The sequence below is a fragment of the Aspergillus terreus genome, genomic scaffold (assembly GCF_000149615.1).
Source record: "Aspergillus terreus NIH2624 scaffold_11 genomic scaffold, whole genome shotgun sequence".
NCBI classification, from domain to species: domain Eukaryota; kingdom Fungi; phylum Ascomycota; class Eurotiomycetes; order Eurotiales; family Aspergillaceae; genus Aspergillus; species Aspergillus terreus.
The window spans coordinates 249,610-264,500 of record NT_165934.1 but is presented as its reverse complement, the minus strand read 5'-3'; the positions used below and the strand labels follow the sequence as shown (position 1 = coordinate 264,500).

The 14,891-nt window shown below is 50.1% G+C and overlaps 3 protein-coding genes across 3 annotated transcripts; 2 read left to right on the top strand and 1 right to left on the bottom strand.

Moving 5' to 3' along the window:
* Positions 1 to 968: 968 nt before the first annotated feature.
* On the top strand, positions 969 to 1,764 carry ATEG_07501 (uncharacterized protein; the record flags this gene model as incomplete). The annotated part of the gene is made up of 2 exons (XM_001216122.1): positions 969 to 1,564; positions 1,752 to 1,764. 2 exons carry the CDS (start codon positions 969 to 971, stop codon positions 1,762 to 1,764), a joined length of 609 nt encoding a protein of 202 aa, XP_001216122.1.
* Positions 1,765 to 4,626: 2,862 nt separating this feature from the next.
* ATEG_07500 (uncharacterized protein) lies at positions 4,627 to 10,399 on the top strand (the record flags this gene model as incomplete). The annotated part of the gene is made up of 4 exons (XM_001216121.1): positions 4,627 to 5,458; positions 5,521 to 7,793; positions 7,846 to 8,619; positions 8,672 to 10,399. 4 exons carry the CDS (start codon positions 4,627 to 4,629, stop codon positions 10,397 to 10,399), a joined length of 5,607 nt encoding a protein of 1,868 aa, XP_001216121.1.
* A 1,340-nt stretch (positions 10,400 to 11,739) lies between these two features.
* Positions 11,740 to 12,705, bottom strand: ATEG_07499 (fungal specific transcription factor domain-containing protein; the record flags this gene model as incomplete). The annotated part of the gene is made up of 3 exons (XM_001216120.1): positions 11,740 to 11,814; positions 11,898 to 12,251; positions 12,310 to 12,705. The coding sequence occupies 3 exons, from the start codon at positions 12,703 to 12,705 to the stop codon at positions 11,740 to 11,742; spliced, it is 825 nt and encodes a 274-aa protein (XP_001216120.1).
* Between the last annotated feature and the right edge of the window lie 2,186 nt (positions 12,706 to 14,891).

Here is a 14,891-nt window from a genome sequence, read left to right as displayed (position 1 = left end):
GGCTGGGACCAGAGTCCCACGTCCGCATTATAGAAAAGGAGGAGCCCGGCGCCCCGTACATCGTGGATCCCGGTTTGGAGAACAGCCAAAGTATCGTCGTTGTGCTAGGGGAAAATAAGTCAGTTCTCATTATAGGGAAGCTCCGCGTAAGGTGGGTCCGGTCTCATCACAGGCCGTGGTAATGGGCAGGGTGACCTTCCGTCATGTCTATACATTGCATGGCGTCGGCAATTACACTATGACAGACCCCGAGCTCAAATTCACCTCGCGGAAGGGGTATGATGGCCAGCGGAAGCAGCGGGGGCTTTGCTGCTGTTGCAGCGAGGACAGGGCGGGGATGAATGTGCGTCTCTTCATCTATCAGTCGCTTAAAATTGGTTGATACTTTGATGCCTTGGGTTGTCAACGCTGCAGGCAATAATTGTAGGTAGACAGGAATTAGTGGAAACTTGGAAATTTTTGCTTCCTGGGGAGTTGTTGAGCGGTCGAGAAGAATGACGCGGACACTTCATTCGCTATTTCGCGGCACCATGAAGTGTTTAGCTCTCCACACCCTCGCCTCATTTGAAACATATAGGAAGGACATGGAGATTGTACCACACATGCACGACCATCCTCCTGCCTCCAATGCTTCAGCCGGCTTTCGGCATCCGGATGCCTTGTATATGGTGGCTAGCTACTAGGGGCAGCAGCCTAAACACAAGGCCAATATTGGGCCAATCGCGCATGGATCGGAAGTGTGTGTAATGTGTTGCTTTTGTTCGTGGCTTTTGTTTGCTAATTTTGGGTAAGTAAACGGCCCAACAACATCAGGATGCACGTAATCGTGATAGGTAGAGATGCCTCTCTGAAGGACTGCCTGCACCAGGTCTCGGTTGTAGGCAAAGCTGTCAATATATTGACACCATATGCACTATTCAAAACACGCGACGTCTTTCCTTTTCGATGATCAGGTCTACGACAACGACATGGAGCAAGATTCCCTGGTCAAGGTAGCCAAGGAAATCCTTGCGCACACACGGACCCTCTCGGAGATTTTATCGACTCGAGGATTAGCTCCGCCGCCTGGTATTGATGTTGACTCTACATCCGACCTGTGGACGACTCATGACACCAAGATTGATAATCTCCGTTCCACCATTGTCGGCCTTGCGCAAAACATGACCACCCTGCTCCAGGGGCCCCACGAATTCCTCCATGAATATGTGTCTCGGAACTGGGAGCACGGAGCTCTTTACGCTCTGCTCGAGTTTGATGTATTTGAGAAGATACCCATTTCTCCGGGAGCTGCAGTTCCCATTGAGAAGCTTTCATCGCAGACCGGCATGCCTAAAGACAAACTACTCCGTGTTTGCCGGCTGATAGCAACAACCGGGATCCTGCTGGAACCAGAAGAGGGGAAGTTCGCCCATACTGCCATTTCACGAGAGCTGGTTGAGGACCAAGGCTACAAGAGCTTCATTGGCTTTCAGCTGTTCGAGACGAGGGTCGCCAGCGCTCATCTGGCGGATTCCTTGCACGAGTCCAATCCGTTCTGGACCGGAAGGTCTGCATTTGAGTTCGCGTGAGTTACGCAGGACGTCGCTTCCTCCCATCCATGACCCTGTATTGTCTGGAAGCTGATCAACCCAGGTGGGGTATGCCCATGTACGACTGGCATGTGCAGCATTCGGACAAAGGGCGGCGTTTTGCAGAAGCAATGAGAAGTGTTTCAAAGGGTGAGTGCATAGTGACTGACTGGTTGCAAATAGAACCAAGTTCTAAAGTCGGCTGGCAGGGCTTGACGCAGGTGATGGTATGATCATCGATTGGATTCGGGCTTTTCCACCTACTGTGCAGCGGAGCATGATGATTTTCGAGGTTCAGGGCAAGACTGGAGCGTTTTCACGCCATCTGGCAAGTCTGTTTCCCAACATCCGGTTCGAAGTCCAAGATTCTTCTCTTGACTTGATCACGGAAGGGAAAGCGGGCTTGAGTTCGGAGCTGAGCATGCAGGTAAGCTTCCGGCAGAGAGATCTGCAGAGTCCGCGTACCAGCGAGGAGATTCGTGCTGCTGGTCTCTTTGAACAGGTGATATTTTTGCTGCGCGGCATTCTGTGGAATCTTAATGACGACCAAGTCATCGCTCTCTTGCAAAGCTTCTGTCCCGTGATGAGATCTCCTGGGGGGCCTCGGCTTCTCGTTAGCGACTTGGTCTCGCCAGCGTGGTCCACTTTTGAACCACATGTCGAGAGAGCATGTCGAAGACGGGACGTGACTTTGATGACGATGCACAACGTTAAGCAACGGACCAGTGCCGAGTGGAATCATCTCATCGCTGCGGCGGATCCGTTATTCAAAGTATGTCTCTGTTCTCGCATTGTTACGAGATATATTGACTCGGTGTTAGTTTCGCTACGAGGAAAGACATACCTCACACGGTTGTCGTGGTCTTTGGGAGATTTGGGTGGATGTCTGAACAGGCCAATGGTCATGTTTCATTGTGTTTCTATTTTTCGAGGGCCCAGAGCCAAATATTACAGTGTTCAAATTTTGCTAGTTTCTTTCCGAACACGTTGTATGACAGTGCGCTCAAGATTAGGACCTCTGTATGTTACCCGTCCAAACTAGCCATTGGACACTACTACCCCATCTGTAACATGTCTCTCAAACCATCCCATGACGAAAGTCGTCTTAACACTGTCCGCGAAATTGGAGTGGTCCGGGCTGATCACATTCTGGAAGTATGGGTCTTGTCTCACGCGCAGGTAGTCGTGCATGTCCTTGAACACGATTTGAATGACAGCATCGCAGCCAGCCACTTTGTCATGGGAGATCTGTCCTCCATAAATTGTATCCACGAGGTCATGCTTCGATTCAGTGGTGTTATGTTGCTGGCCATATGTGAGCTTCGGACAGAACTAGCAGGGGACGGTGGTAAAGATACCATTGTATATGACACAATGTCGTTTCTTGCTAACAGCTCCTTCAGCTGGACAGCATGCACATTGCTGATGTAAGAGTGATATTCGTCCTCGCTCATACCATCCTTCCTGTACCCTAGTATTGTAATCGCATACATTGCTTTGAGACGTTGCTAGGCTTCGAGGCAGTGCGTATTCTGGCGAGGCCCTCAACAAACTGGTCTGTACGGGAGAATTCCATTATAATATAAGCTGAGGCGATGCTGCATCTCTCGGAAAGAAACCTGGCAGAAGCAGTGTGGGCAGGGATGTGGGATGTTTGCACCATATCATCAACAGCTGCTAGCCAATCGGTAAGCTATGACTGCGGACTTCTCCAGCTATGTTCAACAAATAAACGGCATCTTGGACAGATAGTAAATAGGCCTCGATCCTGGATCGGCTAGGCCGATTGGGTTGACATCCAGTCCTCGGGGTCCGTAGTCCGAGACATCTCCATGCCCTGTCGTGAGAGGCACTACCATGAACATGCGGAGAGCAATATAAAAAACTTGAAGCATGTGCGTAACCCATGTCCGCTAGAATCTAAATTGAGGATTTAAGCAAAAGGACTCAACTCCGAGCGTTCATCCAGGTTTGGGTAACGACAACGATGAACGGAGACCATCCCGAAGAACCATGCCAGGTCATCCTGTTTGGGGACTTGAGCCTAGTTAACATCAAAGACACACTGAAGAACCTTCTCCATGTCAAGTCAAACCCTCTGCTAACATCTTTCTTTGCCCGCACGAATTATTCTCTACGCAGGCTATTGGAGAATCTATCCGGAGATCAACAAGCCCTTTTCCCTCGTTTCACCACATTGATAGATCTTCTCGCGCGGTTTGGAGAGACACCGGGAACACCAACCCTTGCTTTCTTTCTTCTATGTGTCCAACAAGTGGCACAATGCATCGTGTACATTTCTAGGTTCCGTTTGGCGAGTGACATATGCTGATGGACACAGGCATTTCTCGACTGAAAATGACCACTCGAGCATCTTCCCTCCAAGGAACACATATCTTATCGGTCCTTGCACTGGTGGCTTCTGCGCAGCTGCATTGAGCTGTTCAACAAGTGTTTCAGACCTCGTGTCAAATGGCGTGGAGGTATCAATTAGTGCATTCAAAACAGCACTCCGCTCGTTTCTCGAAGCCAGTGCTATCTCACTCCATGACCCGTCATCGAGGAACAGTTGGGCCGCAGTGGTAACCCCATCAGGGAACGTTAGCCTGGAGCAACTATTAACGGAATATACAGCAAGTTTTCTCTGATCTTTGCGTGGATCGTATCTGACGGTGGATAGACCTCGACAACGCTTCATCAGCCCATGCATTGGACAAGCGCTCTCACCACCACCTCAACATGCACACTGAGTGGACGGCCTTCTAGGTTACGAGATTTCCTGGAGACAAACCAAGGCACATTGAAATATCGGTATCTGGAAATTGAATCACCATACCACGCCAGCAGCCTGTTTGGTGACGCCGATGTTGAAGGCATTATTAATCATGTCGCAGATACGGCCAGGGCACCTCAAAGATCCCGCATACCGATTCTCTCATCCACAAGTGGTAGGATCATCCCAGAAGTCGACTTCATAGGTCTGCTGCGTACGATTGTTCGTGAGACATTATGTGAACCCATTCGATGGGACCTCATATTGGAATCGTGCCGTAGCTTAATGGCCAAGGAACATGGGAAAAAATGGACTATTTTACCATTCTCCAGCAATGCAACCGCGATGGTTGCGGCTGCCCTCACAAAGCAGAAAGACATCCAGGTAACTGCGAGGGAAGTCCCCAGCGCTGGCCCAATATGGAAGGACTCTGAGCCTACAGGCCGCTTTGAACATTCCAAAATAGCCATTGTTGGGTATTCTGGTCGGTTTCCTTCTGCCGCTTCCAACGAAGCCTTTTGGGAGCTTCTCCGGGCCGGTCGTGATGTTCACCGAGAGATCCCACGGGATCGCTTCGACTGGGAGACATATTACGATCCGACGGGGAAGAGAAGGAATACCAGCAGGGTCAAATATGGGTGTTGGATCGACGAACCGGGTCTATTCGACACGAAGTTCTTCAACATGTCACCCAAGGAAGCCGAAAATACTGATCCGGCCCAGAGGCTTGCTATCACCACGACATACGAGGCAATGGAAATAGCCGGCATGGTACGCAACCGCACTCCCTCCACCCAGCAGGATCGTGTGGGAGTCTTCTTCGGCACAACGAGCGATGACTGGAGAGAGGTGAACAGTGGCCAAGACGTGGGAACATACTTCATCCCTGGCGGTAATCGCGCGTTTGTGCCAGGGCGTATCAGTTATTTTTTTCGATTCTCTGGTCCGAGTCTTAGCATTGACACAGCCTGTTCGTCTAGTTTTGCTGCCATCCAGGCTGCCTGTAGTTATCTCTGGAGAGGAGAATGCGACACAGCAATCGCTGGTGGCACCAATGTTTTAACGAATCCTGACAATTTTGCAGGCTTGGACCGTGGGCACTTTCTTTCGACAACGGGTAGGCTATCCTTGACTTGTTGCACTATTTGCAAAATTTCGCTAATATCATGAACCGGGTAGGGAACTGCAACGCCTTTGACGATGAAGCCAGTGGGTACTGTCGGTCTGACGCGGTGGGATCTGTGATTCTCAAACGACTAGAGGATGCAGAGGCAGACAACGATCCTATCTTTGCCGTCATTGTAGGCACAAACACGAATCACTGCGGTCAAACCGACAGCATTACTCGGCCTTATGAAGGCGACCAGGTCAGCGTATTCAAGCGGATTGTCCGTCACTCGGGGATCGATCCCTTGGATATCAGCTATGTCGAGATGCATGGAACTGGGACGCAAGCTGGGGATGCGACGGAGATGAATTCTGTCTTGTCGGTTTTTGTGCCGGAGTATAAGCGAATGCAGATGACCCCAGCAAGACCGTTACATCTCGGATCAGCGAAGGCAAACATTGGTCATGCCGAGTCTGCATCGGGTGTCTCTTCGCTGATTAAGGTCATGCTGATGATGAAACACGGTGAAATCCCACCACACTGTGGAATAAAGAACCGCATCAACCACAACTATCCACTTGATTTAGAGCAGCGTGGCGTCCGTATTGCTCTCAATGTGGCACCTTGGAAACGGGATGCTTTGCCATCGGGAAAGCGCTCGGTGTTCCTGAACAATTTCAGTGCAGCTGGTGGAAACACAGCGATGTTGGTTGAGGATGCGCCAATCCGACGCCGTGCTGTCGATAAAGCAGACGCTCGAGTATTCCATCCGGTAGCTGTTTCGGCAAAATCTCCAAAATCGCTTGTGGGCAATATCAATGCACTGATAGCATTCATCGACCGGAAACGAGGCTCTCTCCCCGTGGGTCCTCTGTCATACACAACTACCGCCAGGAGGATGCATCATACCTATCGGGCGATGGTAACGGGCACTGACCTCAGCTCTATATTGGTTGAGTTGAGGTCACTTGCAAGCGATACTGAAGCGTCGCTGGCTGATATGAAGCCCATTCCGGCGGGAGCAAAGAAACAGACCCGAGTGATATTCATGTTCTCGGGCCAGGGAGTCTTGTACTCTGAGTTGGCGAAGTCATTATTCACAGTTAATCCAGCATTTCGGTCCACAGTTTTCGAGCTGAATCGTTTATCACGACTGCTGGGATTCCCGTCTTTTGTCGAGATCATTGATGGTACCACGACAGCTGCTGCACTGCCAAGCGTCAGTGCAGTTGTGTCCCATCTCGCTTTGGTTTGTGTCCAAATTGCTCTCTTTGAACTATGGAAGACGTGGGGTGTGACACCAGCAGCAGTTATCGGGCACAGCTTAGGCGAGTATCCGGCATTATATGCCGCTGGTGTCTTGAGCGCGGCCGATGTTATATACCTCATTGGGACACGGGCAACACTTCTGGAAAGTCTATGCACCAGTGGCACGCATTCCATGCTCGCCATCAAAGCTTCATGGGAGATCGTGGAGCGGCTGATGGTCGAGCACACTACATCCGGTAGCTGTGAGCTCGCATGCATCAACCAGCCATCTGGACATGTTATCGCAGGTCCGAGGGACAGCATAACTGAACTATCTCGACAAGCACAGCAAATTGGCATTGAGACCGTCCAGCTTGCTGTACCATTCGCCTTTCACTCCGCTCAGGTTGAACCCATCTTGACCGATTTTGAGGCCAGTGCATGCCACGTAACCTTCCATCCACCGACTATTCCATTCCTATCCCCTCTTCTTGGGAGAGCCATCTCGGTGGGAGATATTGGCGCTCTTGCGTCAACATATGTCTCGGCTGCCTGCAGAGGCACGGTCAACTTTGTCAAAGCAGTTGGTGTTGCAGCAGACGTGGTCAACATACAAGACACTATCTGGCTGGAAATTGGAGCCCATCCACTCTGCAGTGGTATGGTAAAAGGGACACTGGGCCCTCAGATAAGGACCATTGCGACGCTTCGCCAAAATGTCGAGCCTTACAAGACTATAGTCTCTGGGCTTCAAACGTTGTATCTGGCCGGCGTGGAAATTAACTGGAATGAGTACCATCGCCATTTCCCTTCCTCACAAACCGTCATAGAGCTTCCTTTGTATTCGTGGGACCTGAAGAATTACTGGATCCAGTACCGCAATGATTTCCTCCTCACGAAAGGAGAGCAGCCGTTGCCAGTCGCTCCACCCTCTCGTCCACTTCGCAAACATCTCTCGCCCACCGCCCAGTGCATTGTAGAGGAATCTCATGGCACAGAGAAGTCATCCATGGTTGTGGAATCGGATATTTTTGATGAGAAGCTGCTTCCCATATTACAAGGGCACTTGGTGAATGGCGCGGCTCTCGCCCCGTCGGTACGTTCTTTGCATTTTGTCTGCCTGCTGTGATCACTAACGGCTTTTCCAGTCAATGTACGCGGACCTAGCCCTTACGGTGGCCGTCTACCTTATCTCGCAATCTCCCAACAAACTCCTGGTCGACACAACCGGGTTGGATGTGGCAAACGTGCGGGTCGACAATCCACTCATCGCACAGTCTAATGAGACATCGCACCTGTTCCGCATGTCTGCCACGGCAGATTGGCCAAGTAACGCCATCTCCATGAGAATCTTCAGTGTTGATTTAACCGGTAAACGTATCGTATCACATGCCAGGGTCGAAGTTCGCGTTGTTCCTGGGCAGCGCTGGCTAGCTGAATGGAAACGCAACACTCACCTCATTACAGCTCGCATCGATGCCTTGGCTGCAGCCGTTCACGATCCAAACTCAGAAACACACCTCGTTAAGCGCGGTATGGCATATAAGCTCTTTGCTGCTATTGTGCAGTACAAGACGGAATATCAAGGCATGTCAGAAATCATCTTGGACAGCCATCGATTAGAAGCTGTTTCGACGGTGGAGTTTCAAGTGGGAAAGGAAGAGTTCTACCTCAACCCGCGGTGGATTGACAGCCTCGGCGGCATTGCTGGGTTCATCATGAACGCGAATGTTGGAGTTGACAGTCGAGATCAGGTCTTTATCAACCATGGATGGGAAAGGATGCGCATTGCAGAGCCATTACAGCAGAATAGGACATATCGCGCGTATAACCGGATGCAGCTTGTTGAGAACACTACTTACGCTGGTGACACATATATCCTCTATGATGGGCGTATTGTGGCAATTTTTGAGGGAGTGACAGTATGCTTTGTGCTTTCCTCGCCCGTCATTGAAATATACTGACTGGATATAGTTTCAAGGCGTTCCGCGCCGAGTGCTCGACCATTTGCTTCCCAGCAGTGGTGCGAAAAAAGCTGGCTTGACCAAGAAACAACGCACTCCTGTCCCTATGGATCCTTCTCCAAGCATGCCCCCAGCCCAAAGAGATGGTCGGCCAGTACCAAAGTCAAGCTCGCATTCACCATCGTCCTCCGGTGTGTTCGGTCGCATTCTGGACCTCATAAGTGAGGAAGTTGGCATCGCCCCTTCCGAGCTCAAAGCAGACACTGAATTTGCAGCTCTCGGTATCGACTCCCTCCTCACGCTTACGATCACTGCGAAGATTCGGGAAGAACTTGGGTTGGATTTCCCTTCCTCCTTGTTCGTTGATCAAGCGACTGTCGGTGAACTGCAGGTCCTCGTTGGCGGAAGGAGCAACGAGGGCGAGACGAGCGCTACGATCAGCAGCGGCAGCAGCAGCGATGATATGCGGGATTCCCAAGTAACCAGCAGTGCGACATCTGTATATCCTGACACTCCTTTAACTGAGGGGCCTTCTTGCCCTGATCGGACTCGAGCCAGTATTGTACTACGACAGATCATCTCCGAGGAAACACAGGTCCCCATTGACGAGCTGAAGCCCTCGACTGGCCTAACAGATATTGGTATTGACTCGTTGCTTGGGCTGACACTCAGTGGTAGGGTTCAAGAGCTTCTTGGGGTTGATATCGCTGGAAACACCGTCATGAGCTTCGACACGATTCAAGACCTTGAGGACGAGATATACAGTGAAGTTGGGTTTGCAAAACCAAAAACAATAACGCCTTGGTCTGGCGACCAAGCTGCCTCCCGTTCAACTGGCCCTTCTCCGGCTTCGTCGGTGCCTAGGACATGTTCAGGTGTGGCGCCTCTGCCGCAGGCTACGTCAATATTGTTATCAGGGTCCCCTCAGACAGCCCGAGTGGTCTTCTTCCTCTTTCCAGATGGCTCCGGATCAGCTTCTTCCTACGCAGCTCTGGCACCCGCCATAGATCCAGAGGTAGTGGCCGTCTACGGACTTAACTGTCCTTGGCGGAAGACGGCAACAGGGATGACCCGTCTCGGTATCACAATGGCTACAATGGTAGCTCAATATGTCCCGGAAGTACAGAGACTGCTTCAATTATGCCACTCGCAAGGCAACGACCCTTCCATAGCGTTAGGAGGGTGGTCTGCTGGCGGCATTCTCGCTGTCGAAGCAATTCGGCAGGTCCGTGCGCAAGGCTTGACCCAGATCTCCTATCTGGTGCTATTAGATTCGCCAAATCCAATCGGCCTGCAGAACCCCCCGAAGCGCATGTACGATTTCTTTGACTCACTGGGCATCTTCGGCGGTTCCCCAGCAACCCCTGATTGCAAGGTGAAGCCAAAAACCCCTGAATGGCTGCTCCAGCACTTCGACGCATTCATTCGGGTTCTTGATGCCTACGAGCCCACCCCTCTTGACAATGCCCCAGCGTCGTTAATCGTTTATGCTCGAGACGGCGTGTGCAAAGACCCAAATGGTCCGAAGATGGAGATCAGACCGGACGACCCTCGAGAAATGCTATGGCTCATCAACAATCGTACTGACTTCTCCGCGGATGGCTGGGCTAGCATACTCGGACGGCAGCAGTTGAGGGTGGAGGTGCTGGATGAGGTGAACCATTTTATCCTGATGGACCGCGGGCCTGCGATGGAGAAGATGGGAAACATCCTGGCAAAGTTTTTTAATCACAAGTGATGTGGTGTTTTTGTTATTATTGTCCATTTCGGCCGTGTCATGGGAGTTTTGTATAGACGAGGGTTGTTTCCACATTCCATGCAATCTTTTTCGTTGTCTGTTTGTTTGTTTGCTTGGTTTGTTTTCTCGAGATCTTTATTTGAACGCCCGTCTCACTATTTGTAACACCTGCCGTTCCCGAATAGGCGATGGAATGTAGACCCCTTCGGTCGGTTGCCTACTTGACTCGGGACATCATGACAATCACTTTGAAAATAGATCACAGGAGTTGGTGGATAGCTGGGTTTCACATTGTCAGAATCTAGTACTAATTTCTTGTCTCGACCTGTGTCATGTTGGGTGATATACCTATATATTCTGGATCCCAACACCAATATATATCTTGAACTAATACGTCGCTCATCTTTCAGCGAACAATTCATAGCCAATAGACAGCTGCAAATCCATGTACCTAGCTGTTTGATATATGTTCTTCACCATCCACTCGTTGTCGCTTCCGTGCTTGCTCTGTATCTTCTGCCACCCAAACATCCGCTTCGACCCAATCAGATGATCCAAAAAGGCGTCCAATATCCAATGGTGTGCTTGGAACCATAGGTGTCAGGTCCGTTGTCGACGTGGAAAGCGATGGGGCCAATGGAGTGAATGAGAAGTCTAGCATCTCCGGTTCTCTCGAGCAAGCAGGGGGGACTGTGGGAGCGTGAAATCCTGTCTGAGTGGGAGGGAGTGAATTGTCTGGGCACCACACGTCTGGCACTTCCACTGCCCCGTAAGAATTTGGACGACCTGCACATGATGATGTCCCACATCCTGTTGTATGATGGGTAGCAAGACCATTCAGTCGCTTGTGCTGCCCCATGACGCGGATGACTCTGATGAGATGCTCAACTATGCGTCCTAATTTGTAGTCGTATGTACCGGGCAGTCTCTCATGGCCTACCAAAGGTGGAGTATTCTGGAAGCAGGAGAGCAATTGATGCAGCAGTTCCACATCTTTTTCGATGTCAGGTCCTTCCCTGGGAATGCGTTGTTCATCACCACAAACCCCAGCGATATCAAGAATACTTCTGGCAATGATAAAAATGGCTGTTATTGGAAAGTTATTGATCAGGCGGTGCGAAGGTATCGGTGTCTCTGACGTCCCATTTACCAGATATGGTGTTGGGGAGGGCACGGGTGACGATAATGATGGAAACGACATGCGAAACCTCTCATGGGTCTGCCGAGTTACGTCCATCCTTCGCAAAACTTCTTGCATCCTAATTTCGAGTGCTTCGGTACGGTACCGCGAACAGGACAGAATAAGAAGTAGACAGCTGAATCGAGCATCATCCAAGACGTCACCTAGGGGAGAACCCGTACTTGCCATCGCTAGGTGCATGCGAATGCCGACAAACTGCAAATGTAGCACAATGCTGCAAACATCAGCAGGCCGTTTGGATGAGGGGACGCTGTACTTTTGCTGCCATGCTCGAAGCTCCTTCTGTAGATTGCGTACTATGTTGCGACGTTCGGAATGTGAAATCCCATTGAGAGAAAGTGCTTTGTGGACTTTGTCTTGTATCTTCGCCAATTCCCAATGTGCCGGATGGTCTGAAACATGAGTCACGCCTGCTGTCGCACCCTCAAGGGATATGAGGGAGCCCGAAGCGATCATGGAGTACCGGTCACGGATATACAAGGACTGGTAAACCTTACGCCATTCGTCCATTTCTGACACTGATAAACACGACGAAACGGCTCCATCGAAGAAAGTCTGTTGCAATCCTGCTTCTCGTGCAAGAACACAAGCCTGTGCCATGAAAGAGCCCCCTAGGGCTTCGTTGGTGTAACCCTGTTCAGCAAGGGCAGCCTGGACGGAAGAACTTAGCAACAGGTTCTTGGCTAGAACAAGGCACCGGAAGACTCACATATAATGATAATGTCTGGATATTAATCAACCGGGGCTCCATTAGCAATCTCCAGTTCCTGACGGCTGATTGTACTGCCTGGAGCATCGGTCGTACGAAGGGGTCCTGACAGTCGAGAGGATGCTCCTTGCCAAGACTCAGTAGGACAATAAGATTGAAGCAAAGTGCCCATGATTCTGCATTCGGACTGGATGGATCCTTATAAACACGGTCCATGGCGTGGTACACCAATTGGTGATGGAAGATATCGGTGGTGTAATCCGGGTCCTTGAGGAACGACTCCAGCACAATCGAGAGAAGCTGCTTCGGGGGTAGGCTGATTCGTATGTCAGATTGCGCTGCATGTGTAGCATCCGAATAAAAGGACAAATCCTGTTCAATGCAATCAAATTGCATCTTCTGCAGCAAGCTTTTGATCCCGGAGTCATCGATACCAAGTTGAGCTGTGAGATCGTCCCCGAATCGCCGACATTGGGCAGATAATGACCAAGGCCCGTGATATCTTTCAACCTGATGTTCCGTATCTCGTACGATATGGCCGAAAGGTGGAACCACTGGTAAGGTTGGACTGTCAACCGGAAAAGGATCGACCCTTTCGGTATGATTAGAGCGCTTTATGGTCTCGGTGAGTCGAGATAGATCCCCTTGGATTGCATCTAATCGGCTCTGGATCTCGTCGAAGCTTTGGCATCTGGACGAGTTAGGTGTACCCAAGTCTCCCAGGGCAGAAAGACATACAAAACCTTGATGTGGTTGACCCTCTTAGGAGGCAAAGAATAGAGACATTCGTGCCCATCCCGATAGCAGCTGCTGCATCGTGGTTTCTCTCTTCCACACTTGATCTTTCGATTCCGACAATTTGTGCATGCTCCGTCAGGATATGCCCACGCCTATAAGGCTCACGTCAATATCGTACTTTCGAATCAATGGAGTTCATACATCTGGCTTCCGTTTTGCTGATCCAGTCATTGCTACGCTGTCGGAACCGTATGTAAATAGTATACGCGCAAGATGTTCTACTTATGAGTGAAGTTTCACGGTCAGGTTTAGAGATCAGAACAGAAGTTGAGACGTCACGGATCTTTGGAGGTACTCATCTCTTTGTGAACACTACAAAGTTGGCTTATGGTCCGCATACAGTACGATTCGAAGTGTTACAAATCAGTCTTGAGACGTTACATAGCTAATCTGACATGATGGACCAAATCCATGGCCTGCCATCCGACATCCTACGTCCACTGCGCAACAGAAATAGTCCGATAGACCGGGGTGCAAGCCCTGGACAGCCAGCGCCTGCCCCAGCCCTTCCAATTATATAGGGTAACTAGTCTAGTATTGTTCTAAATGAGACATGCACAAATAAAGTAACAACGAAGACTACAGTCCACAAAGTCATGGTGTGGGATCTGTCTGCCAATGGGGTTTACTCAGTGTACCGGCGATTGGATGGCACCCGAACATCAGGAAGACCCGAGATCGGAGGATACTCGTCAATGTTTCACTAGGTTCAATGCGCATGACACCTGCGGGCTTCCTAATCATCTTGTCTTACCTGAAATAAGTCTGAGCTCTGCGGGATCACGCTAATAGGAGCTTAGGACAGCACTCATAACAGCTTCAAGTCCTTGGCACTCTCACGGGCTGTTCCACCGCCTTCGTATATGTAGAATAAGCTGGTCTAAGCAGCAGACAAATAAGAGTCGTTGCTGTCGGCGCAATCGTGAAGGCATGGATGGGATTGCCGTGGGCTTGACTTACCCCTGGCGCTATTGTTTGGGGAGGAAGAGGGTTGCATTCCATTTTGGCCCAATACCATGCAGTAAGGTCCGCTGGGACTGTAAACGACTGGTCGCTAGCCAAAAGCCTGTCTAGAATGGTCCGGAAAGAACGAAGATCCTTAGCATATGCGTGATCCATGCACATTCCCTGACTCCTTCATTCTTCAAGCGAACCGGAGAAACCCGTCCTATATGTTGGGATTCAAACTCAGACCAATAATTAATAAGCGCCACAGTGATACATGAGCAGGTCTAATCTGTTAAAATAGACATGTCGGTCCAGATGACCCTCCTATCCCTTATTATTATTATTACAAAGAAGCTCTTTGTACGTCGTCATTGATAGAATTTCCTTCAAGTACCATCATTGGCAAAACCATGGGCTTGCTTTGCGCCACTTTGAGTTTTGACAAAGGATAGATCCCTGAAGATATCGATCAGTTGTTTCTGGTCACATCGATGGGAGAGGTTTTCCCACAATATGTCCTGCTTTATGGCTGTTGGGGAAGGCCATGATGAATACATGCCACAGCATTGTTGAATGGCACCAACCGCCGTGGAACATTAGTCACTCTTGTCAGACATCTGATTATATGGGGTGTTGTACAGCGCCTGGATTCAAATCCTGCAATTTGTTGCTTGATAATCCTTTCCTCCGATGCCTCTAACCATGAAGACCCCAGTCCTTTGTAATTGTTTGTGTGGGTTGTAATTCTCCTAGTGTGCAGGCTGGATGACGGTCAAAGCAACACTAGAACTTCCTGTTCATTTGCCCAATCTAGTATGTGGTCATTTGATGTTGAG